Here is a 26,867-nt window from a genome sequence, read left to right on the forward strand (position 1 = left end):
ATGGAGAGGGGAGCGTTAAACTAATCAAATTTACGCTGGGGCGGTGACCACCTTTATCATAGGGCGGAGAAAAGCGATGGTCAAATGTAATGTAAACGTTTTTTACTCTACAGCGCTCTTATTGGTTGCTAGAGACGGGACTCTTGCTTATGACATTTGAGAAAGTACACACACTACACCTCCGCAAACATTATTTCCATAAGTGATTAAAATATGATGATCAATCAATCATGATTCAAAATGAATTGAAACACAAAGTTATTACTTAGAATACTGACACTTTATATAACATACTTTACAGAGATGATTAATTGTAACACAATCATTATAATTTAAATTGCAGGATTGTGTGTGCAAAGGAAGAACAAGAGAAATACAAATAATTGAGATCACATGTCCTTGAAGGTAGGAGAGGCAAATCTGTTTATGAGTTAGATTTTTTAAATCAAATTCATATTACCATATGATAATTTTTGTAATTACTAAATCAAATGATTACAGATGTACCCCACCCAAACATCATCACATCATTCATAATAACATTCATAGTAATCTCAATCACCCTCCTGACCCACATTTACATCATGGGAATCGAGTGTTTCAGCTAAAAAACCCTCTTTGTCCAATCTTCCAGTTCACTTGACTTCAAGGCATTTTTTTGGTTTTAACCTGTTACACACTCTTCAATTTCACCATCACAATTCACCAGTTCCTCTACCAATGTGACCTCTGGCCTTTAACCTCTCTCACAGATGACCTCAATGACGCTCTGCTCCATGGGAGCGGGGTCCAGGCAGCGGTGGGCAGTGCTGCCCACTATCTCGTCGAGCAGGAAGTGGACCAGATTTTCATCAGAGACGAAGCGCCACAGGTACATCTGCAGGTAGTGGCAGTCTACCTGGATCTGCTGCAGGCCATAACGACCAAAGGTACGCAGACGGACACACTCCAGGAATGTCTTCAGACTGATCTTTATGATCCCTGTCAACACAGAGACCTGAGAGAGGAGATGAAGACGGTCAAATGGGGGGTGTAAGAGAGAGTCTCTACGCAAGGGGTCTCCAACCTTTTCTAGAATGAGAGCTACTTTTAAAAAATGAAATGTTGCCAGCTACTCATTTTTTTAATAGCTTTCAAATAGGCACATTCTTCTCTACCCTGCAACTCTTCCCCGGGTCCTTGTTGTACAAGGGATGTGTTTTCTGTCAATATACCTGGTAAAATAATGGTTAATAAACAACTCTAAGGGGCCCCATATAATTATCTATTGTATTCTCCGGAATTCCGTTTTCTCCGTTTTATTTTTCCTGGTTTTGGTACACTCAATATTACAATTTTTCATAGAGAAACAACGAAAATGAATGTTCTAAGTCCATATTAATGCTCCAATCACATCAGAAAACCAATTTTGAGGTCTGGGGGAAAAAACAACAATGTTTGATTTGAGTGTAATTCCCATTTCATTGCTCAGTGTTTCTGTTAGGCCTACTGCTGGAACATGTCATGGCCGAGTTTGCAAAACAATGGCCACCCAATTGATAAAAATAATAATGATATCTTTGTCAGGCAAGCCTACTTTGCAGTTAACATTTAATTGAGAAGGTCATTATCATTACTAGCATTGCTAACTGGCTACTTACGGAGTGAGCGTAGACAAATGTGCGCACCAAACAGACAGACAGGTAATATTGCTGGAAATTAATTGGCAGATATTGTGTTACGTTTGGATTTTTAAGCCAATAGTGGCTAAACAGGGGTGGGATAATGTCAATGTTGCTTTGATTGGATAGTAGCCGGGAGCTTTATGTTCATGACAGTTTGAGATGGAACACCTGAAAAAAAGTACCTGTACTTTTAGAATTGCTTCGCGAGCTACTCATGGAAGGGCTGCGAGCTACTTGTTGCTCGCAATCCACCTGTTGAAGACCTCTGCTCTAGGCTCTAAGCTACCAGAGCTCTGTGATCACTCCCTACCCACCTTGTTAAACTCCACAGGACTGAAGATGTCGATCCGCTCAGAGAAGAGCTTGTGTATATTACTCAGGAGACTGGTATCCATAGGAGCACTGCAGAGAGACAAAACCGTTCATAATCCATTAGGAAAGATAGCCATCATACTAACATTAGACTGATCCTGCCTCTGCTAAACATCCACACATTGTGATGCAGTTATGTGTTCATTTATTATGTTATTATGAAAAGGTTAGGCAACTGTAGTTCTGGTACCTGGGTGTGTAGCTGGGAGCGTAGCGGGTTTGCTGCCTTGAGCTGCTATAGACAGAGAAGGTCCTTTTGCTGGAGTCACTGCTGTGGGCTTTCCTCACTCCCTCCTCATAGAGAAGACCCACCTGTAGGGGCAAGGAGAGACAGATCAGGGGAGGGAGTAAAGCGGTTTAGATTCCTAGCACTGATGATGCTTTTGTCCACTCACAACTATACAGTAATTTCAGTTTTCCCACATTACAAAGCATGATAACTAAAGGGTTTTATATAGATAACGGACATTACCTGCACATCAATAGAGGTGGTGTCCTCCACCACTCTCTTCATCACAGCACGGACGTTCCGTGGCTCGATGGTGTTGACCCAGTCTCGTGTCTCCACACTCTTTCTCAGCATCTGGGATATGATCAGGCCCTGAACCTGTCCACAACAAGAAAGAAGGGGTCAGCAGAGAAATAGAAGGAATAGGCCTGAAATGTCCATTTGCAGCAATAGTAATTTGTTGGTAAGGTGGGAAAATGTGTACAGTGCCTTCAGAATGTATTCACATTTTGTTGTGTTACAGCCTGAATTTAAAAACAGATTCTCACTCATCTACACACAATACCCCATGACGACACATTTTTGCAAATTTATTGAAAATGAAATATAGAAATATCGAATTTACATAGGTATTCATACCCAAGTTATTACATGTTAGAATCACCTTTGGCAGCGATTACAGCTGTGAGTCTTTCTGGGTAACTCTTTAAGAGCTTTGCACACCTGGATTGTACACTATTTGCCCATTATTATTTTCAAAATTCTTTAAGCTTTGTCAAATTGGTTGTTGATCATTGCTAGACAGCCATTTTAAAGTCTTTGCATAGATTTTCAAGCAGATTTAAGTCAAAACTGTAACTCGGCCACTCAGGAACATTCACTGTCTTCTTGGTAAGCAACTCCAGTGTAGATTTGTCCTTGTGTTTTAGGTTATTGTCTTGCTGAAAGGTGAGTTAATCTCCCAGTGTCTGGTGGAAAGCAGACTGAACCAGGTGTTCCTCTAGGATTTTGTCTGTGCTTAGCTCCATTACATTTCTTTTTTATCCTGAAAACCACCCAGTCCTTAACGATTACAAGCATACCCATAACATGATGCAGCCACCACCACCATGCAGCTTATTATGTGACTTGTTAAGAAAATGTTTACTCCTGAACTTATTTAGGCTTGCCATAACAAAGGGGTTGAATACTTATTGACTCAAGACATTTCAGCTTTTCATTTTTTATTAATTAGTAAAAGTTTCAAACAACATAATTCCACGTTGACATTATAGGGTATTGTGTGTAAGCCAGTGACAAAAAAATATCAATTGAATCCATTTTAAATTCAGGCTGTAACAAAACAATATGTGGAAAAAGTCAAAGGGTGTGAATACTTTCTGAAGGCACTTTACCTTGACATAATGGTTCAGTAGCTTCTGTGCTGCCTCTCTGGCCTCTCCACATAAAGCTGCGACTGCAGTTACAGGAGAGTGATGCTGTGAACACCAGAGAAACCAGAGGATATAACAGCATGTATAGTAGCATGTGACATACATTTATCATGACTAAAGAGGACCTATTATTTGTACATATTTTCTTACATTCCCATCAACTGCATTCAAGGAGTATTCAGAGTCTCATTGGCATATTTACCTGCACGAGGAATTGCTCGTCTGTGAGGGTGAGGATGTAGGAGATGGTGGAGGTTTCATAGTCCAGGCAGAGGCGTGACAGCAGCAGTAGGAGGGCAGGGGGTGTAGAGCCACCCCTGTCTCCCGCAGTCTCACAGAACTGACGTGAGGACTGGCACACAAACTTAATGAAGTTAACCACAAGGCTCTCACGCACACCCTGGCTGCAAAACTCCCCCTGAAATAGAGAGAGGAGAAAGAGAGTTGTCAATTACATAAATAGCATACCAAATTCAGAAAATATGTACCAAAGGCATAATGTCAGAACACCTCACAAACTGAGGGACTCAACTAACTCACAATAGCATCAGTATTAATCTCACCTTGAAGTAAGGCTTATTGGAAAAGGTGATGTCCTTTGCTGTGAAGAGGTGCACTGATGCCAGCACTGACTTGATCTGATTGAGAATGGAGGCAGACAGAGAGGAGACGAGCTCTGGCAGGCTGGCGGGAGCATCTTTCCCAGTGGCTGGTCCCGCTAGGTGAGACCCACCTCCAGCTGAGCTTCCACCCAGCCGAGGAGCTGCTAGGGCCTGCCTCACGTCTGTCAGGCTGTCCAGGTAGAAGCTCTGCAGGGCTGCCAGGTACTGCTTGATCCTCTCCCTGGCCGCCCACACCACAATCTCAGTCCCCTGGCTGGGCACAGCAGACCCAGGTAGCAGTTTGGCCACGGCCTGGAGCCTGCGGTGGAAACGGTCCAGAGCCCGGACCAGAAGAGAGTTGTCTCCAACACTCTTCTCCTCCTGTATCCTCCTCTCCACCAGTGAGAAGTAGCGGGTGGCCAGGGCATCCACGAAAGCATGCAGCTTGCCAACAGCCATCTGGGGGATGTTTTTGGAGGCCAGATTACCCTCTTGTGGACGGTTGACAAACAACTCTTGGTACGAGGCAATGACCAAGCAAAGGCTGCTGACGAATTCATTGCAACCTCTGTCTATGAATTCCAGAATATCAGTCCTTGAGCTGGGAGAGAGGAAGGGATTGCCTGGAGAGGTGGGGTCAGTGGGAGATCCAGCAGTGGGTGCAGCTGACAGTCTGCGGGCAGGGCCAGTGGAAGGATATATCACTGATGTGGGTCCAGAGGACAATGGTGGTCTTAGCTCCGCCTCCAGTCGTCGGAGGTCTGCTTCCAGTCGTGACTGTGCGTGACTCAGGAACTTGTCACAGAGTTCCTCTGCTGGCTCATCCAGCTGCAGCAGAAGCTCCACACACTCTGAAAGGTCCATCGCACTCGAACCACCATCTCTGCAAACACATTCAACCCCAAGCAGAGGTAAGGCATCCATGCAGAGGCATAATGGATTATTACTATAGAATGTGAACTAGAAATGAAAATTAAAAGACCATTGTTTTGCAACCATACTAATCTCGGTTAACCCAGTCCCAAGTCTCAGGTAATTGGTCAGCTGCTCGATTAAGTTCTGGGTCCATACATGTTAAGAGAAGAGATCAAGAAATGCTAGAAGAAGGAGCGGAACCGGAACGATGAGCTCCACCCTCTCTCTTTGCAAGTTACGGGCCGAATGTCCCCTCCCATTCTGAAATCCAAAAGATGCTAACACCTGTGAAATCGTGATTTGTCCAAATAGCCAGTGAGGAAAAACCAAACACCGGATATACTGCTGCTGGTTATCCTACACATCCCATTCAGTCCCGACAGATTCTCTCAGTTTGCACGCAGAATCTTTCCACAAGTGACCACCTATCTTACCTGAACTTCTGCCTAAGCTCTTGTGCCAGCTTGTTCATGATGGCATGACAGTCATCCTGGATACCCCTGAAGGAGGGCATGTGGCTGTACTGCTGCAGCACGCAGCGGGCACGACGATGGGAGCTCACTGCCTGGGCATAGGCCTGCAGCTCCAGACACTTATTCAGCCTGGCAGGCAGCTCAAACAGGAACTGCAGCTTTCTAAGAAGAGTGTGGACTCCTGGGTGGGGGGAGGGAGAGAGGAAAAGTTAGAACGAGTAATCTGACAATGATAGGTATATGACCAACAAATACGATTTGTTATCTAGTTTTCATTTCAGGCGGTGGAGGCGTGTCACCACAGGTTTCATTACCAACCTGACAGTTTGGTTATCTGTGCATGCTGGTCCTGAAGAGTCCCACTGATGTGTGCACTGAACTCTGTGATAGCAGCCATGTTGGTAGAGAGACAGTCCATTTCGTCCTCCATCTTCTTAAAATCGTTCTTCATTTTTCTGATTGTGTCTAGTGGGAGGAGATGAGAGCATTCATTCATTCACTACATGGTATGTGCACTAAATAGTGAGTGATGCAAACATGATCCAATGTAATAACATGATATCCAATGCATTGCATACACTGTCACCTATTTGTTTACCTGTGGCAGAGATGAACTTGTTGTAGTTCTCATACACCAATGTCTGCATGTCACTGTCCAAGGAGCGGATCTGCTTCACCATGCAGCTCTCCTGGTCCATCAGCTCTCCAAGGGAACATTCTCTCCTAAGCTGCAGCCACCAATATGACATAAAGGTCAGTTTTGAAGACAAGACAACTAACAGACATCACTGAGCGACTGTACTACCCGGGTGACTGACACCAATGCCAGATAAGCAGTTAGCATTGGCTCTTGTACAGAAAATAATAATTTGCCTCTGTAAAAGCTATTTTGGGGATTTAATTTATTGTCTAATGTTCAGTGAATAGCTATGTGTCGCATCCAGACACAGAAATGGGAGTTTACCTTATTGAGATAAACCTCAGGATCGAAATGCGTCCCGTTTATATCGCACGGATTCAGGGACTCTGCTTGATCCACGGTGTTTCCTTCCTCGTTCAATCCATAATAGAGCTTCAACATACCGTGCACTCGGCGCTTCCGCGCTGGGTCGGAGTCAGGTGGTGTGGTGGCCATAGCCGTAGCACTGATATCCCCGTCCATTTAGACCGAATACCGGCAGAATTGTTCAGAATTGCAGGACAGACCAAATAATAGCTAAATATAACTGACAGCCAGCTAATCACACAACCAGCTATTCGCCCCGTCACTACCGCAAACAGAGAAGTTACCGTACATGTTCCGATGACAAGCTCGAGCCAGTAGGTGGCAGCAATGACTCAAAGAACACAAAATCAAGGAACTGAGGATCTGATATTCAAACCATTTTTATTAATCAAATATGGACAACAAAAAAACGTAATAGTAATGTTTAAAATAAAAACAATCATAACAATCTTGTAGTTTTTGAGCACTGTTATGTCAAAACATTAGTACAAAGCTGAATAAAAAACGCTTTATTATGGGTTTAACTAAACCTACAGTCAGTCACTGGTTAAGTTTGGTAGTGCACATTATATAAGTTACAAAGGAAAGAAAACAGTGAAGTTACAGGGTTTGATATATTTTTGTCTCTATGGCTGCGTTTACACAGGCAACCCAATTCTGATATATTGTCCAATTATTGGCAAAAGAGCTTATCTGATTGGTCAAAAAAATCAATTAGGGTACAAAGATCCTAATTGGGCTGCATCTGTAAACACAGCCAACGTACAAGGGGCAAACAGAGCAGATCATGTTTAACAGACAAACAAGCCTACACGTTTACCAGGTCAGTCTCTCAATGGCCAACTTAATACTGAAACAAAAAGGCACTTGGTCTTTTTATCCAGACTGTGTTGAAAAACAAGGTTTCACATGACCTATTGCTTCATTTGAGTGTGAGAAAGACAGAAACAGAGACAGTGTATGAGAGTCACAATATATTAGTCCAAGTTAAGTTATTACTTAAATAATACTAAGAATACAAATAATGACAAAATTTAAAAACTTTACAGTATTTCAGATATATCAATAGTGCATGTCTAACATATTGAATGATGTGCACATACAGCAAGTGAGTACACTACAATTTAAAAAAAAAAGGAATACAAAATCCATAGATGGCGTGCCTTAGGAATTATGAATCGGAGCATTTTGTTGTTGTCTTTGCATCTATGTTTGCATAATTGACAATATCAGTTATAACAGTGGAAACCACATCCTTCAGTTTTTTATAAAACACTTAATTGCATCAGAGATAAACAGTAGAATCGCTCCTCTCATACTGAACAGAGGCCAGCAGAAGAACCGTCATCAGCAAACACATCCACTTGTTGAATGGTCAGCTAAGTGGGTGAGACTAAATTGACTTTTCTGACGTGCAAACCGACTAGCCAAATCTAAAACTGACCCTTACCTTAACCTACATTTAACCAATTCTGAAATTAAAATATCGGTTTACACATCAGAAAAGTCCCTTTAGTCTGTCCCCTCCCAAGTCCCTTGTATGGTGTACAACATGGTGTCATTCTGTGAGGAGGACGCAGATAAAGTCCATGACAACCATGAGACTCTGAATCTGAGTGTTTAGCACGGAGCGGCATAGACTACCACAAGATAAGTTTGTTTTGGTACAAAGACTGGAGGTTTGAACAAGGTAGTTGCAGAGCCTCCAATATCGCCCTCCTTTCAGACAAAACAATGCCTCGTGTTATTCGTTTCCAAGAGCGTTGCATACATTTCAATGGATGATACCCTAAATGACACAAAGTATGTGGACACCTGCTCGTCAATCATCTCATTCCAATATCATGGGCATTAATATGGAGTTGGTCCCCCCTTTGCTGCTATAACAGCCTCCACTCTTCTGGGAAGGCTTTCCACTAGATGTTGGAACATTGCTGCGGGGACTTGCTTCCATTCAGCCACAAGAGCATTAGTGAGGTTGGGCACTAATGTTGGGCGATTAGGCCTGGCTCGCAGTCGGTGTTCGATGGGGTTAAGGTCAGGGCTCTGTGCAGGCCAGTCAAGTTCTTCCACACCGATCTCGAAAAAAAACATTTCTGTATGGACCTCACTTTGTGCATAGGGGCATTGTCATGCTGAAACAGGAAAGGGCCTTCCCCAAACTGTTGCCACAAAGTTGGAAGCACAGAATCGTCTAGAATGTCATTGTATGCTGCAGCGTTAAGATTTCCCTTCACTGGAACTAAGGGGCCTAGCCCGAACCATGAAAAACAGCCCAAGACCATTATTCCTCCTCCACCAAACTTTACAGTTGGCACTATGCATTGGGGCAGGTAGCGTTCTCCTGGCATCCGCCAAACCCAGATTCGTCCATCGGACTGCAAGGTGGTGAAGCATGATTCATCACTCCAGAGAATGCATTTCCACTGCTCCAGAGTCCAATGGCGGCGAGCTTTACACCACTCCAGCCGACGCTTAGGCCATGGAAACCCATTTCATGAAGCTCCCGACAAACAGTTATTGTGCTGACGTTGCTTCCAGAGGCAGTTTAAAACTTGGGAGTGAGTGTTGCAACCGAGGACAGACAATCTTTACACGCTTCAGAAATTTGACAAACTGACTTGTTGGAAGGGTGTCATCCTTTAACGGTGCCACGTTGAAAGTCACTGAGCTCTTCTGTAAGGCCATTCTACTGACAATGTTTGTCTATGGAGATTGCATGGCGGTGTGCTCGATTTTATACACCTGTCAGCAACGGGTGTGGCTGAAATAGCCCAATCCACTAATTTGAAGAACTGTCCACATGCTTTTGTATATATAGCGTATGTAGTCATTGCACATAAACGCCATCTGAAGGAGAACTGTAATAAAGGTCCCCAATCACAAGGGTAAAAGCTAAAAGGTGGCGCTACTGTGAACGTTACCACTACTCATCAACAGTTTCATATTAAACTCCAACTTCTACCAATAGGTAGCTGGTTTAACTTGACCAGTGAAGTAATGACACTCAACGTCACTTTGCAGCACCTAAAGAATGCCAATATTCTCATGTAACTTCATATACACAACATTTAACCATAAATATTTATTCACACTTAAATCCTACTCTTGGTCCTATGTATTTCCTCAATCAAGAAGATAAACCTCTCCAACTCCCTGCTTATCTTTTTCTCTCAATCTCAACTTGCATGTTCAGTTTTGGTCTCCAGTTAGCATAGAGCAGTGCCTATACCGGAGATGGAGGCTCACCCTTGCTCCAAACTCTCTGCCACCTGTACTGATGAGTATGTGGGCGGCTGTGCCTGCCTGGTGAAAAAGGAAGCAGCTCTCTTTGGCTTCAAGCGTTTGATTTCTTTACCTGCCCGGAGGACAACAAATACATTTAACAGTTAGTTTTATAACCTAACCTGATATTTTACATTGACATTTTAGTCATTTAGCAGACGCTCTTATCCAGAGCGACTTACAGTTAAGTGAGTGCATACATTTTCATACTGGCCCCATGTGGGAAACGAACCCACAACCCTGGCGTTGCAAGCGCCATGCTCTACCAACTGAGCTACAGGGGAGCAAATGAAGCTTATATGGATGGTCAATACTGACTAAATGAATGACATGGATAATGGCCTCTCCCCAGACTCACCGTTGTCCACGTAGCTGATGGTGTTCAGTGTATGGACCCGACTGCACACCACACTGCTCTGCCTGCGCAGTTTGCCGCGGCGACCGCCCCTTCCTCTGTCACTATCCCCCGCCTGTCCAGCAGGCTGATGGGATGGACTGACATCACTGTCCGTTTCCGTCGCCGCCCCTCCTTCGGCTGCAGACCGTAGCTCCACACAGAACTCAATAAGGCCGCTCATAAGCTCTGCCTAGAGGTACAAGGAGGGAATAAAGAACAGTAGCAACTCTGGTCACTTCAATGACATCTATGACGCCCTACTAATGAAAAACACAAGTGACCTTTGGAAAAAAAAAAAAGTTAAGTTTAGGTTTCATTACTTGTTTTGAATAGATCTTCAGTAACTTGTTGACAGGGGTGCCGGCCTCCTCCCCATCAAATTCGAGCCACAGGATGTGTGAGTCACCTTCCCCCTCAGGGTAGCTGTGGTCCCAAGACAACTCACTGAAACGCAGGCCCAGGAGCACGTGCTGTCATGGAGTAGGAATGCACCAGAGAGAATGAGGCAGAAAAGTGGAGGATTGGGTCATTCAGTGAAGTCTTTTTGCATTGATAAAGGATACCTCTGGTTCATACAAATCCACAGCTTACTCAATCACACACAGTAAAATAGGTCATATTCTGCTGGTCATGTAGAGGAGTTATCATTCATTTTAACTTGACATTCCAGGTCTCACCTTCTCTTTGATGTCCATTACATACACCCCCTCCAGACTGATCCCCACATTGACAGCTTTCCGTCCTGCTCTATGAAGAATCCCCTGGGCTGGCTTGTCAATCTCCCCCGAGAAGAAAGCACACCTGGCCAGACAAGAAACAAACATGATGTAAGTGACACATGAAGATCCAAACTGTGAATGTGTTCCATGCAGTTAAGTTGAGGCCATTAGTTTTGCTTGTTCCTTACCCGTAGTAAGGCAGAGAGTGGCATGTGCTGAGGTACTGGCGCAGATGCTGAGTGGGCTCCGGGGGGGTGCTGCCTAAGGTGCTGATCTTGCGATACTCCTCCAACAGGTTGTGCTCCAGCCCTGCCTGACGGCCCCCTCTCCCCCTCAGGGTAGAGAACAGCCCCCCACCTCCCCCTGATACATGTGCAGGCAGGAAGGATATCAGCTTCTTCTCTCTGAGGGAGTTGGGAGAGGAGGAGCAATAATCAGGGTATGCAGCTAGGTATTGGAAACAATTATTTGGAGTTATACTCTTAAAAATAATACACAACTTCACCAAGAGGCAGACGTTCAGATACCTGGCATAGTTTACCTTAAAGCAGCAGTGGCTTTCTGGTCATCCAGACCTACTCCTAGTTCCAGAGCAAAAGACAGTGCTCCCAAACCCGTCCAGGTTTCAGGGTCACAGGGGAAGCGGCCCGCGAGGATGTTAACCCGTGCCTCGTCGTAAAGGAGTCTCAACACCACCTCGTCTTCAATCTGGAGGGAAATACCATGCAATGAAATGTGGAATATAGGAGGATCCTGTTGGGTATTTTTTCAGTAGACCATACAGAGCTATGGTACCGAGTGGTACCCAAGGTCAGACCATAGGTTAAAAATAGTAAATCTTTCTAGACTATAAAGATTAAAATATAGCTAATTATAAAAGACAAGCAGTGGTACAGAGGATGAGGCAATAAGACTAAGTGATGTGGAGTGTGGTACACAAGGAGGGAGTCTGAGCCAGAGTCAGGAGATGGCTCTTGATTGATTATACTGTTATGTATGAGGCAATGCATTAGGAAAGTCTTAAATGTATATGGTTGAGAATGGGTTATGGATCTGCTATGTTTAAACCATATTCAAGTATCGATTGATGGGTTTTGGAATAAACAGAGAAGAGCTGGGAGATGGCTCTGTTATTTTTTACATGAGAAAGTTTGGTTTAGCCACCATTGTATCCGAACTAAATAAATATAGGAGGAGAAGTCAGATTTTGCCACTATCATAAATTAAGAGAGTGGGCGGAGCGGTCAAAAGATGAAGGTTTGGAAACAATGGTGGAGGAACTCAGCTGGGAGGGTTTAAGCTAAGAAGTATGTAAAATGAGCAGGAATGGACATTGTATAAAAACTGAGGGCCGAGTGTTGTGAGTTAGTTGCTCTGCAGACCAGCTCGGCTTTTGTTGCTCTATGTAATAAAGTATATCTTGATTCTACAACAACTCTGGAAGAACTTTGATTTTTAATAAGTATAATGATCATTTTCCACGACATAATTGGCAACCACGAAGGGACTGGAAACAGAGACCATAGGGGTACTGCGCCATCGGAGAGAGTTTGGACGAATCACACACAAAAATACAGTGGCCACTGTTAAGAGGTAAGCGACGTTCTTACTTTTAACATAGAAATTGTGTGATTCGATCAAGCTGAATCTGAGGGACAGGTACAGGAGGGGTCTCTCCAGTATTAAGGGCTCAATTTAGGAAATGTACAGAGTTTTTGTTGGAATGAGAAATAAGCATGCATGCAATGTTATTCATTGTTGAATATTGTTGATAATTGTAAAATAAGATTAAATCCTGTGGATACCGCTGTGGAGAGCTAAGGTTAGCACTCCAGAGGGCTGAACGGGCAGGTGGCTAGCCAAGAGTGCCTATGGTTACCGCTCTAACAAGGAATTAATTGTTAAAGGCTGCTCGGTTAGGCTGTACATAAGATTGAGAGAGTGCCTATGGTTACCGCTCTAGTAGGTGATGCATCATCCTGTGGTGGTGATGCAATAATTAGGGCCAATCGGGTAAAAAAGTAGGTCATCCTTAGTAGGTGACACCATAAATTGGAAGTAGCGCTGGTCATCCAGAGTAGGTGAACGGTTGTGAAATAGCCACCAGGGCTTCAAAATATAGAGAAAGTGTTAAATAGAGTAGGTCTGCTCATCTCGTGTGGATGAATGGTTTGCTTGAGCGGCTGTGATTCATTCGATTGTGATTAAGTTGTATGTTTCATCTGTCTCATTCAGGTTGCTCATTTGGTCAGCTTGATCAATTTGTTTGGTTCGATCGTTTTGTCTGCCTCATTTTGTACAAGACTTGTTTGATGGACTTGCTTGGGTTTGCGAAAGCAGCTCTTTCATCTTTGTCCACTGGTCTGACTCAATTGGTAGAGCATGGCGCTTGTAACGCCAGGGTAGTGGGTTTGATCCCCGGGACCACCCATACGTAAAAGTGTATGCACACATGACTGTAAGTCGCTTTGGATAAAAGCGTCTGCTAAATGGCATATTATATTATTATTATAATTTGTGCATTCAATCTGTCGAATTCACTCAGTTGTTCATCTGATGTATTTGTTCAATTCATCTGATTCATTTGTTTGTCCTGCTGGGCATTCTGTCTGATTCATTTAAGCACGTGTAGTGGTTAAGCGTGTTTGAGAACAACATTTTGTGAATGTGATGTGAGAATGGTATAAATGTGGAAAATGAGTCGCACTCTGAAGTTTGAATGATAAGATATAGAGGTGTGTATGATAATTCTATATAAGTTTGGATAATAAGCTTTTGATATAATGATATCTTGGGGTTTGTACAACACTGCCTGTCATATAATATTTTGAGATGTTAGTTCAGTAAATAGTGACCAGTCTATAAGATTCTGGGAGGATTTTATGAATGAGGGGCAGGGTCTAGGTAGTTAAAGTTGTTGTTCTGCTGGGACTAGATTATGGTAAACTAACTTGTGGCAATAAAGAATCATTAGAAATACGAATGGTATGGTTGATATTAATATATGATGAATTGTATGTGCGTGTAATTGATTACTAGAGATTGGATAAAGTAATAAGTGGAATAATGTATAGGTACTGACTTGCACACCCAAAATGTAGACGTACGTGAGGGGTGGGAGACAGTACATAGATCATTTGATAGAAATAAGATTAAGCATTATAATAACCATCTATAATTTCAGAGCAGAGGTGATATAGTAAAGGAGGTTTAGTATATTGTAGGGGGAAAACAATCCATTTGATTAAACTCGTTAGATCTGTTTCCAAATCAATGAATGTAGATTTGACTCGTTGACTGCTAATTCATTCCCTTCGAGCTTGTGAGATCTTTGTCCTGTAAAGCTATTTTCTGATAATTGTGTTATGTGCCAGATGTTAGGACTACAGACCATTATAACTGGAATAAAGGGGGATTTACTTGTCATTTTAATAAAGCATAGGTTCTGCATTACTGACTAAAATCTAGGTTTTTAGTTATTGGTGGTTTGTGAATAGACTTTACTGATGCCATGTTTTAGTTCGCAGGTGAAAGAGAGTCGTATTTGCTGTATCGGATTGTAAGGGACATTTGAAGCAGAGGTCTGAATAGTTGAATGGGAAACATTCTTTGACAAATTCGAATTGTTATTACTCAATTCTATAGTTTGCGTAACACCAGTGACGTATGCAAATAGTTAATGAATTCTAAAACAATAAATTTGTTTTCGTTACGTGGAACAGTGGATTGCAGGTAGTTTTGACTATTACGCTGATGGGATAGCACCAACTTTTTGTAGGTTCTAGATTTGTTAAACAACAAATGTATATTTGGACTAAATTAATGCAATAGGCTACAATTATAACATTATCGGAAAAAGGCACAATCTAATGCCAAACAGTCATTGATCAAGTAATGATACCAGGATAATAATAATAATAATATAAATCTGGGTAGGAAAATTTAGGATAGGGACTAGCTGTCCAGATATAAAGAAGTAGAAGAGAAAGCTAAAAATAACTAAATAAAAAGAATATAGCGCATAAGGACAGGAGAGTAATTGTGTTATCTGGATGGGAGATGAGACAAGGGAACAAAGGATAAGAAGAATATTAAAAGAAACGCAAGGGATAAAATCTCATTTTGGGAAAGAAGCAGAGTATGAAGATATATTAGGAAGAAGAATACCATTAACTGAGGAATATAAAAAATTTCAGCTGAGAGCAATAACAGAAATAACAAATTTAGTGGAAGTAAGAGAAGAGTGGCCATATACAGTTGAAATCGGAAGTTTACATACACCTTAGCCAAATACATTTAAACTCAGTTTTTCACAATTCCTGACATTTAATCCAAGTAAATATTCCCTGTCTTAGGTTAGGATCACCACTTTATTTTAAGAATGTGAAATGTCAGAATAATAGTAGAGAGAATGATTTATTTCAGCTTTTATTTCTTTCATCACATTCTCAGTGGGTCAGAAGTTTACATACACTCAATTAGTATTTGGTAGCATTGCCTTTAAATTGTTTAACTCGGGTCAAATGTTTCAGGTAGCCTTCCACAAGCTTCCCACAATAAGTTGGGTGAATTTTGGCCCATTCCTCCTGACAGAGCTGGTGTAACTGAGTCAGGTTTGTAGGCCTCCTTGCTCGCACACGCTTTTTCAGTTCTGCCCACACATTTTCTATAGGATTGAGGTCAGGGCTTTGTGATGGCCACTTCAATACCTTGACTTTGTTGTCCTTAAGCCATTTTGCCACAACTTGTGAAGTATGCTTGGGGTCATTGTCCATTTGGAAGAACCATTTGCAACCAAGCTCCTGACTGATGTCTTGAGATGTTGCTTCAATATATCCACATAATTTTCTTTCCTCTCCTCATGATGCCATCTATTTTGTGAAGTGCACCAGTCCCTCCTGCAGCAAAGCACCCCCACAGCATGACACTGCCACCCCCATGCTTCACGGTTGGGATGGTGTTCTTCGGCTTGCATGCCACCCCCTTTTTCATCCAAACATAACAATGGTCATTATGGCCAAACAGTTCTATTTTTGTTTCATCAGACCAGAGGACATTTCTCCAAAAAGTACGATCTTTGTCCCATGTGCAGTTGCAAACCGTAGTCTGGCTTTTTTATGGCGGTTTTGGAGCAGTGGCTTCTTCCTTGCTGAGCGGCCTTTCAGGCTATGTCGTTATAGGACTCGTTTTACTGTGGATATATACTTTTGTACCTGTTTCCTCCAGCATCTTCACAAGGTCCTTTGCTGTTGTTCTGGGATTCATTTGCACTTTTCGCACCAAAGTACGTTCATCTCTAGGATACAGAACGTGTCTCCTTCCTGAGCGGTATGATGGCTGTGTGGTCCCATGGTGTTTATACTTGCGTACTATTGTTTGTACAGATGAACGTGGTAGCTTCAGGCATTTGTAAATTGCTCCCAAGGATGAACCAGACTTGTGGAGGTCTACAATTCTTTTTCTGAGGTCTTGGCTGATTTCTTTTGATTTTCCCATGATGTCAAGCAAAGAGGCACTGAGTTTGAAGGTAGGCCTTGAAATACATCCACAGGTACACCTCCAATTGACTCAAATGATGTCAATTAGCCTATCAGAAGCTTCTAAAGCCATGACATCATTTTCTGGAATTTTCCAAGCTGTTTAAAAGGCACAGTCAACTTAGTGTATGTAAACTCCTGACCCATTGGAATTGTGATACAGTGAATTATAAGTGAAATAATCTGTCTGTAAACAATTGTTGGAAAAATGACTTGTGTCATTCACAAAGTAGATGTCCTAACCGACTTGCCAAAACTATAGTTTGTTAACAAGACATTTGTGGATTGGTGGAAAAACGAGTTTTAATGACTCCAACCTAAGTGTATGTAAACTTCAGACTTCAACTGTATAGATTGGACTGGAATAATATGAAGAAATAGGACAGTACAGAATATTGGAGAAACTCTTGAAGAATTAGCAGATCAAAAGAGGTTTATTTTATAATAATCCCAATAGATAAACAGGTTGAACCTTGGCTGGCAGGGGAGGAGCAAGGTTTTGAAAGAGGGAATGGGCAGACAGGTAAGACAATAAGGGAACCACAAATAGAAGTATCTACAGTATTGAGAGAAGTTCAGTGGGTTATTCCAAAACGAGCAACAATAATAAGGGAACAATTAGGCACGAGAAAAACAGTAAGGAAAATATTGACTTTACACCCTAATATAGACACTGAACCAAACATAAGGCTAACATCAGGGAGACCAAGAATAGAGGGAATAGAGATGGCAGGAACACCAGTAGAAATCATGAAGAAAAGGTTCCCAGAGAATAAAGAAGAGATTGGAAAAATATCTGATAAATGGGAAATAAGAACTAGAAAACTAGCAACAAAATGGCCAAAGGAAGGAACGTCTGATGTGACAGTGTGTGAGGAAATGGATACCATAATAAAGAAGTATAAAAAAGAGAACGAGAGAGAGATTTTAAAAAGGTTCTGGGATAAAGGAAATAGCTGGAGAGAGAGCATTGCCAAAGCTAGAAGGATAATAATGGAGAAGGAGAAAGAACCCAAAAAGGATGGCTCAACTGCACCACCACCATACACACAAGGGGGGGCAGTATCCTCACCTCACAGGACTAGTCTCAATAACAGGGAATGTGGCGATAGAAGAAGAAAAAGGTAAGCAGCAGGCTTCCACCCCAAAAAGGGGAACGAGGATCACACTTAGATATAGACTGTTATGAGGGACTGAAGGGTATGTTAAACAAACTGGAAAATGATGGGACAAATGAACAAGATGTTGATGGACAGAGCGAGTGGGATGATGCAAGTAATGAGGAGGATGAGGAACTAAAACAGTGTACTGACTCTGAGCAAGAACAGAGTGAGACAGAGGGACAATTATCACAGCAAGGAGCCACAGGAGGCAAATCTATAGTAACAAAACTAGGTGAAGCACTGCAAGCCCACCTGGAAAAATCTAAGAGAGAATTAAGAAACAGAAGAACAATTTTAAAAAAGCCAGACAAGTATGGAGCCCAGTATCCCATTTTGGTAAAGGGGACACAGGTTCACTATGTGCCTTGGGGATCACAGGACTTGGAAGGCCTGGTGACTAGACTGCCAAACATACATGAAGGAGCAGGAAAATGGATTAGAACATTTGAAGAACAAACAATGGGGAAGCTACTGGCGGTGAGAGATTTGAAGGCATTGCTGACCAGGGTGGTGGGAGTGGCCAAAATGGAGGACCTGTTGCAGGCGGGTGGCCTCATACAGGCGGTGTGCAGGACGGTACTGGATGGAATGGCCTTTGACAATTATAGGCCAGGACTATGGAACACTGAGAATGGAATATCAAGCCAAAATAGACCCTAAAGCACTGAGAGGGGAACTATTGAGGGATAAAGAAAACCCTGCAAGCTACCTAGAGGATCAGCTCAAGAGGTGGCGACAAGAAACAGAAAAATACCTAGAGGGGGATCCACTGGTGACAACACTATTCAGGACATCACTGATGGAGGCAATGCCAACGCCTGTCAGAAGCAGACTGGAAGATGTGGTGGGACTAACGTCAAAATCACACAAGGAGTTCTGCGACCATGTTATCCACACAGTAGAAAAATACAGGAAGGACGAACAGAAACTGACAGATCAAGGGAGAGACATTCAAAGAAAACTGACACAGATGCAGCTGGAAGAGCTGACAAGAAAGGACAAAAAGAAAACACAAGCTCCAGTGATTACTCCGACACCGCCAGAAGAGGGTGCCATGGCACCTGTTCTCCAAGGAGGTCCACAACTACAGCCTCATCCACAAGGCCAAAGAGCTCCTTCCTTACCAGTAGTGAATGTGTACACACAACAATCCCCTGGACAGTGGCAAAACAAAGGAAATGGAAACAGACCAAAGAATCCAGGGTACCGATCACAACAGCAGACATACCAAAATGGTGGACCAGGATGACCATTAGGTGTCTGCTGGGGGTGTCATCAATCAGGACATCTAAGAAGGAATTGTCCTACCAACCCATGGTTGCCTAAGCAACCACAGCAGGGTAGTTGGTAAAGAAATGACACCAGCTCAGATGCACAGGGCCCAGTGAACCCATTGGGAGGACCAAATCAGGGATACTAGGGATGCCCAGAGAATCCTAGAGGGGATGGTCAGCTAGTGGCAGTAACTATGCAGGCTGATGAAGAACCTATGCTGCAGGTTCAGGGGAATAATAGAGGCACACCCATGATGATGGATACTGGAGCAACTTACTCATGTGTAAGTCCAAATTATGCCTCTCACCTCCCCATGTCAGGCACATATGCAAAGACAGTAGGATTTTCAGGACAAACACAGCTAATACCTATGACAGTTCCAGTAAAACTAGAAGCAGGAGGAAAAGCTACCTGTATACCTATATTAGTATCAGAACAAACTCCAGTTAATATATTAGGGAGAGATGCACTGTGTAGAATGGGCATCCAAATGAAATGCACATCAGAGGGACTAATAATAGATCAGGAAGGTGTACGTCCACAGATGATGGCTACAGAAAAAACAACAAATGTATACTGGATAGGGAATATAGAATCACCAATACAAGAGGTATTAAAGAAGTAGGGAAAATGTATCAGGGCTCAAGTTCAAGAAATGAGAGTACCAAAATTAGGCTATCATTGTACACTGCAATATGATCCATATCAAAATCATTTGCTAGAACAACTATGGTTAAGCAAGGCATGGGGTAAACTGGTTTCCATGAGATCGCAATATTTTGTAATAGGGAAACAAGGGTCAGCAATGGAAGCACAAGATGCTCCAGGATCTGATATCATACAGACCTGGTTTGATATACGAGGAACAGAACCTCATAACACTTTTAGTGGCCGAGGGATATCAGGCAAAAGATCTAGAACCAATGATGAAAAAGGCTAAAAATACACAGTGGGTAGAAACAGAGAATCCATTCATTTTCCAGTCTGTTGACGAAAACCTAATTGAAGTCCTATGCTTTGCAGAACTGATGGGGGAACCACAGGAAGTGGAAATAACTGAGGAAAGACAGATGCCAGTAGTTAAAGAAGAAACAAAACAGGAAAAGCTAAGGAAACAAATGGAAAGTATGATCACAGAAGACTTATGGGCAAAATATGATACAGATGTGGGTTTAGTAAATTCAGCTAATCCAATTTGCATTAAAGTAAAGGCAGACACAAGACCCCCATGGAAACAGCAATACCCAATGACACCGAAAGCAGAGGCAGGAATTCAAGCTACAATAGAGGGACTGATAAAAGCAGGAGTACTGGTTAAAACCCAGAGTGACTGTAACATGCCACTGCTACCAGTACTAAAGGCAGACAAACAGAAGTGGAGACTGGTTCATGACCTGAGAGCAGTGAATGAGGTAGTTCAAGACTATAAAGCAGAGGTACCCAATCCCCACACACTGTTAACAAACATTCCACCAGATGCAAAATGGTTCTCAGTAATAGACTTATGTGGAGCATATTTTAGTGTACCTCTAGCATAGAAAAGTAGACACTTGTTTGCGTTTACTTACAAAGGACAGCAATTTATATACACATGGAATTATATTGAAACAAACAATTCATAATTTGATGTAGTACGGTGGAATTATCTTCATATTTTGGTTGTAGTTAAAACGTTTGGATGGCTTATTAACATGTACTATAGTGAATGTTAACGAAATGTACACTTTCTTTTCCAGGAAAATGGGAGTTTCATTATCTCTTTGGAATGTTTCCTGAGTCTGTGAGCTGAGGAGAGCAGTTAGTAAAACTCAGCAATCTTATAAGTAGGCCGTAAGAGGGAGCTACCGAATTAAATAAGGCCTGGCCATTTGTTTGTTTTTGCTCTACGTTTTACCACACACACCAGCACACACAACCCACCTATTATGAATATTTGGTAGTTGTGTAGGGTTTTTATTTTTGGTTTAGTGGATTTTTCACAGGTTAGAAATAATACACCTTAAAGTGCACATAAATTCAATGTTTTGAAGTTTCTATTGCCAGAGTTTTAATTACACACATCTAAATTCTCCTAATAAGAAATGTACTGAAAAAACCCAATGTAAACCTGGTACACAAAATGTTTGAAATATCATTAAATACTATCTGAGGTAAAGGGGAAGTAAAGGGAAAGAGACACTCACTTAAATGGTGTTGAATGACCTCTGACCTCTGTTCTGACTTTCTGGTGAGGCCTGATCACCCTCACTCGAAAGCTAGAGACATTGTGTGAGATTTATATGTAGTATGTAAACACTAATAAATAGGAAGACGTTTATAATTTAGCAATGGGCCTATGTATGATTCATACCATGACAAGGACAGAGAAAGAGAACTAGCCCTGAATGAGGGACACCTGTCGCTAGTCAATTTTACTATTCCTTGAATTAACTTATGGGATACAATTAAGTTAAGGTGTTATCAAGGGTTATCATTCTAATTAGATTTGTTATTTTGATTTAACAGACAGTGTTGTTTTGTTTTTGGGGGGACTTACCTCTGGCACTAATGACTTATCGCATGCAAGCTAACAGAATAACGCATCTAACACCGCATGAAATGCTAACGGGGTCGACCCATACCAGTGCCGGTGCTTAGGGGACCATTTGAGGGTCTGCCTCTAGAGCAAATGGAAAGGGAATTAGAAGGGTATATCAGGCAACTAACTGTCATATGAAGTTATATACCAACAGGAGAGAAGCAGAGTTCTAAAACCAGAGGCGACTCCACCACGACCAGTGGTCCCGGGGGAGAAGGTCTACGTCAGGGTCTTCAGAAGGAAGTAGAACGAACAGAGACATGTGGTACCCTACCCCTTCATCCAGGTTACACCAACTGCTGTAAGGGTTGAGGGGAGCTCGACCTGGTATTATCTAAACCACTGCACCAGAGTACCGCATGGAAACCGATGACCGAGAGATGAGGAAGCTGAGGATGCCGAGACCCTAGTGACGGAAGAAGGTCCCAAGCCAAAGGGACCCAACGCCGGCCCGGAGTAGTGGCCCAGAAGTAGATGGTCATCGTAGAGGGAGTCCTGAGCGAAAGGGACCAACGCCGGCCCGGAGTAGAGGCCCAGAAGCAGATGGTAATTATCGTAAGAGAGCATGTCTGTCTGGGGTAGTGGCAGGAGGAGGATGGGCCAAGCAACAGCTGAAGCACACTGGACTTGGAGATATTAATCTCCCAGACTTATATCCTGTTCCATATTACTTTAGTGGTGATAAAGAGCCTAAGCATTAATGAAGGGAAGTAGGTGAGGTAACATTTAAATAGATTTTGGTATTGGAACTAGGGGTCCCATATAGGGGTAAACCTAAAATCCTCAAAAGATAGAATAGGCCTCTCTCATGTTTTCTCTATGTAGTATAGGCACGTAACATAGGGTTTCCGGTTACAAATGTCCAAGAACATGTCTCTTAATCCCCTACACAGGTTCTGCTTAGATTCAGAAAATGGTTGTTAGGGAGGTGTCCGAAAGGGAGAGCAAGCATTACTAGGCCATGTAAAACATAAGGGATGATATTATGAAGAATAATATTAAAAGGGATTTAGTATTTCATGTATTGCTTATACAAACCGCAAGATAACTGCCTTAAATAGATATTATGGTTAAAACAAAGCTGCATTATTGTAGATGTTACGATACTAAAACTTACGTTGTTTATTTCAGAGTAGAAACATTTATATTGTTATTGTTTGAATAAGTAATGTTTTAAAAATATATTTTCATGAATTAGTATTTTTATGTTAGTTCCTATATATCTAAGTATTCATATCTTAGTCACTATATACATTTCAAGTGTTAGTATAAATCTATTTGAAGTGTGGGACCTAGTTAGTCCCAAAGGGGGGATGTGTTGGGTATTTTTTCAGTAGACCATTCAGAGCTATGGTAGCGAGTGGTACCCAAGGTCAGACCATAGGTTAAAAATAGTAAATCTTTCTAGACTATAAAGATTAAAATATAGCTAATTATAAAGACAAGCAGTGGTACAGAGTGGTACAGAAGGAGGGAGTCTGAGCCAGAGTCAGGAGATGATTATACTGTTATGTATGAGGCAATGCATTAGGAAAGTCTTAAATGTATATGGTTGAGAATGGGTTATGGATCTGCTATGTTTAAACCATATTCAAGTATCGATTGATGGGTTTTGGAATAAACAGAGCAGAGCTGGGAGATGGCTCTGTTATTTTTTACATGAGAAAGTTTGGTTTAGCCACCATTGTATCCAAACTAAATAAATATAGGAGGAGAAGACAGATTTTGCCACTATCATAAATTAAGAGAGTGGGCGGAGCGGTCAAAAGATGAATGTTTGGAAACAATGGTGGAGGAACTCAGCTGGGAGGGTTTAAGCTAAGAAGTATGTAAAATGAGCAGGAATGGACATTGTATATAAACTGAGGGCCGAGTGTTGTGAGTTAGTTGCTCTGCAGACCAGCTCGGCTTTTGTTGCTCTATGTAATAAAGTCTATCTTGATTCTACAAAAACTCTGGAAGAACTTTGATTTTTTATATGTATAGTGATCATTTTCCACGACAATCCAAACACAGACAGGGGCGTTCATCATCAATTCTTGTAACTCTTGAGGGACAAACATAACCTTTTGTCTGAGGACTGGTGCTAGAGTGCTCTGGTGTATGTGTCTACAACCAGGAAAGTATGATCTATCCATTTGACACTACAATACAACCTTACTGATATTTTTAAGGAAAATGTTTTCCAACAGCTTCATGGTCATGTTAAGTTTAAGGAGAAAACAGAACAAGCAGTACCTGCAGCTCTTTAGACTTGGGATAAAACACATTCCTTCTGTACTGCAAGCACGGCTCATCTGGAGAAAAAAAAAGGAAAGTACAGCATTGGGAGGGTATTACAGAGCATTTTCACATGATGGCAGATGTACAGTTTAGGATTAGTGATGTTGGGTCAGAGGTAACATGAGGTCAGGTTGACAAAGCAATATGAATTCAGCAGTGGGGATGAAAAAAATCTAACATTTGAAAAAAAGAGAACTGAGATGTGAGACAAAAATTTTCATCTGCCAAAAATACCGAAACAAATACAAAAGATTACTGAAACACACAAGCTCATCCCTACACACAGAGACACAGGCAGTCTCACCTTGAGATATGTCCTCCTCTGAGGCCTTAGTGAAGCGATACAGCAGGTCCTGCCACTGGCGGCACAGTTTGTAAGGCTGATGCTTCGGCTTTAACTGCAGATCTGAGAGAGGATGAAAAGGCAGGGAGTAGACAACGATGTGATTATTAACGAAAAGGATGATGAAACACATTGTCATGGTATGAAAATGTATGCAGTCACTAACTGTAAGTCGCTCTGGATAAGAGCGTCTGCTAAAATGTAAAATGTATAACAAAGATAAAGGAATTTGGCAAGACAAGCTGTAGACTTGCCCTACACTCATTTTGCTGTAGTAATCCCTTGCCTATTTTACAAACAATGCCAGTCTTTCAGCAAGACAGTAGTTCAAAAGAGAAGCATTCAAAATGGTCAAATGTCCCTCTTATGGCCCAAGGGCTCGCTTCAATCTCCACCAATACATGATACAATGAACCAGACCAGCCTCAGACAACACTATTCCTTTGTAATACATATCTGCCCTCCTCCCCCTTATCAAATCATGAAACTGTCAAATGAATGGCCAAGTTGCTTATATTAAAATAACAGCATGTGCAGCACAGTTGTTTGAGGGCTAGGGGAGGAGGAAGAGGAAGGGAAGTGCATACAAAGGGAGTCGTCATTACCAAGCAGAGGAGAACAGAGCCAAAATGCAAAGACATCCATTGCAGAATCAGGAATGTGGAGAGCCTCTCGGACACTGCGGCCTAGCTCCTGGACACTCACACTGCCAACCCCCTCCACACACAGGTGTACCGCACTGTCACCCACCAGGTACACAAGCACATCTTGAGCTGTAGGAGAAAAAACACAGGGAGGGAAGTTGACATAATAATCTAATGTAAAACATGAAACACCTAGCCTTGCAAGCCACGATGATCTCATTAGCTTACATGAATCAGTTTGGTATATACACAAGGCTATTAAACAGCATCTTCCAAATAGTAAACACACAGAGGGACGAAATAATATTCTATTGTAAACACCAGACTGAAAGAAAAAAGGGAACTGACCGCGGGTGACAGAGGCCACACTTCCCCTCTGTGAGTTACCCTCCGATGGTTCTGGAGGAAACCCCCCACACTCATCTCCTTCCATCTGTGTGAGACACACAAATCAATTTATGTTATCCACTAGCAAATTCACTGTGACATAGCTAGCTAGCCACCTCCGTATTAGCTGTAGTGATGGGGGGGGGATCGATACAGTCACCATATTTCTGGATATTATTTTTTTTTGTTACAATATATTGCAGTATTATTTTTGCACTAATCAGCTGTACCAAAACTCCAGTATATTTACGTCATAGCTTGTTCTCCATCTTCTTTTTAAATAGTGAGCCAATTTGTTTTCAGCAGTTTTATTCACTGACTGATCAAAAGTCGTTTTCTCATGGCTCTCTCGTCCCTCTGCAGCAGACATATGGTGAGCAATATTTGGAACATCGATTCGCAATAAAATCGCAGCATCTAATTGCAATAAATATCTAACTATAGAATCGTAATACATATCGTATCGGCACCTAAGTATCGTGATAATATCTTATCGTGAGGTCCCTTACAATTCCCTGCCCTAGTTATCTTTAATTATGTTCAATACCAAGGCTTTGATTTGCTCGTTGTTGTTGTTAAGTCGTAAGAGTTGACTGAAACGACATTTCACAGCTAAGTTAGCTAGTATCCTGCCAACAAACTGTAGACAGCTCAACTACGAATATTATGCTAACGTTAGCTACTAGCTAGTTACCAAGCAAGAAGCCAGCGGTGGGCTAAACGAATGAGATGACATTCAATTACCTTCTTTTACTGAAAATGTAGAATTGACAGTCCACAAGATAGTATAAAAACTCCGTATGAGAATATATTTAGTCAAAACCACAACTTTAACAGTTTACCAGCAAACTGACTACTGCGCCCACTCCGCTGCTGCTTCTTCTTCTTATTTTTCTGTGGGTTTTATGGCAGACTACAACACAAACATGTGTATTACCGCCACCAACTGGACGGGGTTGAAAAAAACATGGTCAAAATAAAACCCATACGTGATAGGGAAAACGAACTTAATCCACCCAAATAAAACAATAAAAAAACACATTGACAAAACCAAAACCACAAAACTCCCACTTCTTCCTTCCTTCAAATTTCCATATTTCCCTTCTCAGGCTCTATGACCTAAGAGGGTGTTACGGCTTGTGACAATACTCCATGCAACTCCTCAGCATGGACTCTTCAGGACCACCAATCGAACCCTCAACCCTTTTAACAGCCGCTCTGGAGAGCCCTGACTTTGGCCACCTCATTCTCTTTCACCCTTGTTGGGCATTCCAAAGACTTGGCATCATGGTTCCGACCACAATTGCAACATATCACATTTTCATCACTTTTAAAACACATTATATAATATTTTCCACAACTTGGACATTACATTTACATTTACGTCATTTAGCAGACGCTCTTATCCAGAGCGACTTACAGTTAGTGCATCTCGGCTTCTCCCTTCTGCAAACACTTGAAACATGTCCAAAAGCTTTACAGTGATCAAACTGCATTGGTCTTGGAACAAATGCTCTGACTCCGTAAACCGATGTAAAGCAGGCAAGAATAACTAAGTACTT

The 26,867-nt window shown here is 42.0% G+C and overlaps 2 protein-coding genes across 3 annotated transcripts; both read right to left on the minus strand.

The window, feature by feature from the left end:
* Nucleotides 1–263: 263 nt before the first annotated feature.
* Nucleotides 264–6,996, minus strand: LOC311143055 (vacuolar protein sorting-associated protein 51 homolog). Of its 2 annotated transcripts, none has more exons than XM_084178860.1 (11): nt 6,653–6,996; nt 6,287–6,416; nt 6,007–6,153; nt 5,650–5,869; nt 4,262–5,183; nt 3,901–4,116; nt 3,660–3,743; nt 2,509–2,643; nt 2,227–2,348; nt 1,979–2,066; nt 264–997 (listed from the first exon to the last, which is right to left on the minus strand). In XM_084178860.1, exons 1-11 carry the CDS (start codon nt 6,848–6,850, stop codon nt 737–739), a joined length of 2,523 nt encoding a protein of 840 aa, XP_084034986.1. In that variant the 5' UTR covers nt 6,851–6,996; the 3' UTR covers nt 264–736. The 2 variants fall into 2 exon arrangements, with proteins under 2 accessions (XP_084034986.1, XP_084034987.1); XM_084178861.1 differs by having other exon boundaries at nt 6,772–6,968.
* A 62-nt stretch (nt 6,997–7,058) lies between these two features.
* On the minus strand, nt 7,059–26,172 carry frmd8 (FERM domain containing 8). Its single transcript, XM_084179038.1, has 11 exons — nt 26,050–26,172; nt 25,267–25,351; nt 24,880–25,047; nt 24,236–24,337; nt 23,887–23,945; nt 11,637–11,803; nt 11,284–11,499; nt 11,054–11,177; nt 10,697–10,846; nt 10,338–10,566; nt 7,059–10,052 (listed from the first exon to the last, which is right to left on the minus strand). Exons 2-11 carry the CDS (start codon nt 25,349–25,351, stop codon nt 9,940–9,942), a joined length of 1,413 nt encoding a protein of 470 aa, XP_084035164.1. The 5' UTR covers nt 26,050–26,172; the 3' UTR covers nt 7,059–9,939.
* Between the last annotated feature and the right edge of the window lie 695 nt (nt 26,173–26,867).

The sequence above is a fragment of the Coregonus lavaretus genome (genome assembly GCF_964263955.1).
Source record: "Coregonus lavaretus genome assembly, chromosome: 15".
NCBI classification, from domain to species: domain Eukaryota; kingdom Metazoa; phylum Chordata; class Actinopteri; order Salmoniformes; family Salmonidae; genus Coregonus; species Coregonus lavaretus.

What these genes read in the sequence shown, in the direction of transcription:
- frmd8 (XM_084179038.1), bottom strand. Translation starts at nt 25,351, where the DNA reads ATGGAAGGAGATGAGTGTGGGGGGTTTCCTCCAGAACCATCGGAGGGT. An exon ending in AAAGCCACTGCTGCTTTAAG is followed by an intron (nt 11,500 to 11,636) that starts GTAAACTATGCC and finishes CAACTCCCTCAG; the next exon opens with AGAGAAGAAGCTGATATCCT. An exon ending in CATCAGCTACGTGGACAACG is followed by an intron (nt 10,053 to 10,337) that starts GTGAGTCTGGGG and finishes TCCTCCGGGCAG; the next exon opens with GTAAAGAAATCAAACGCTTG.
- LOC311143055 (XM_084178860.1), bottom strand. Translation starts at nt 6,850, where the DNA reads ATGGACGGGGATATCAGTGCTACGGCTATGGCCACCACACCACCTGAC. An exon ending in ACAGATAACCAAACTGTCAG is followed by an intron (nt 5,870 to 6,006) that starts GTTGGTAATGAA and finishes CCCCCCACCCAG; the next exon opens with GAGTCCACACTCTTCTTAGA. An exon ending in CCACCTCTATTGATGTGCAG is followed by an intron (nt 2,349 to 2,508) that starts GTAATGTCCGTT and finishes TTGCCCCTACAG; the next exon opens with GTGGGTCTTCTCTATGAGGA.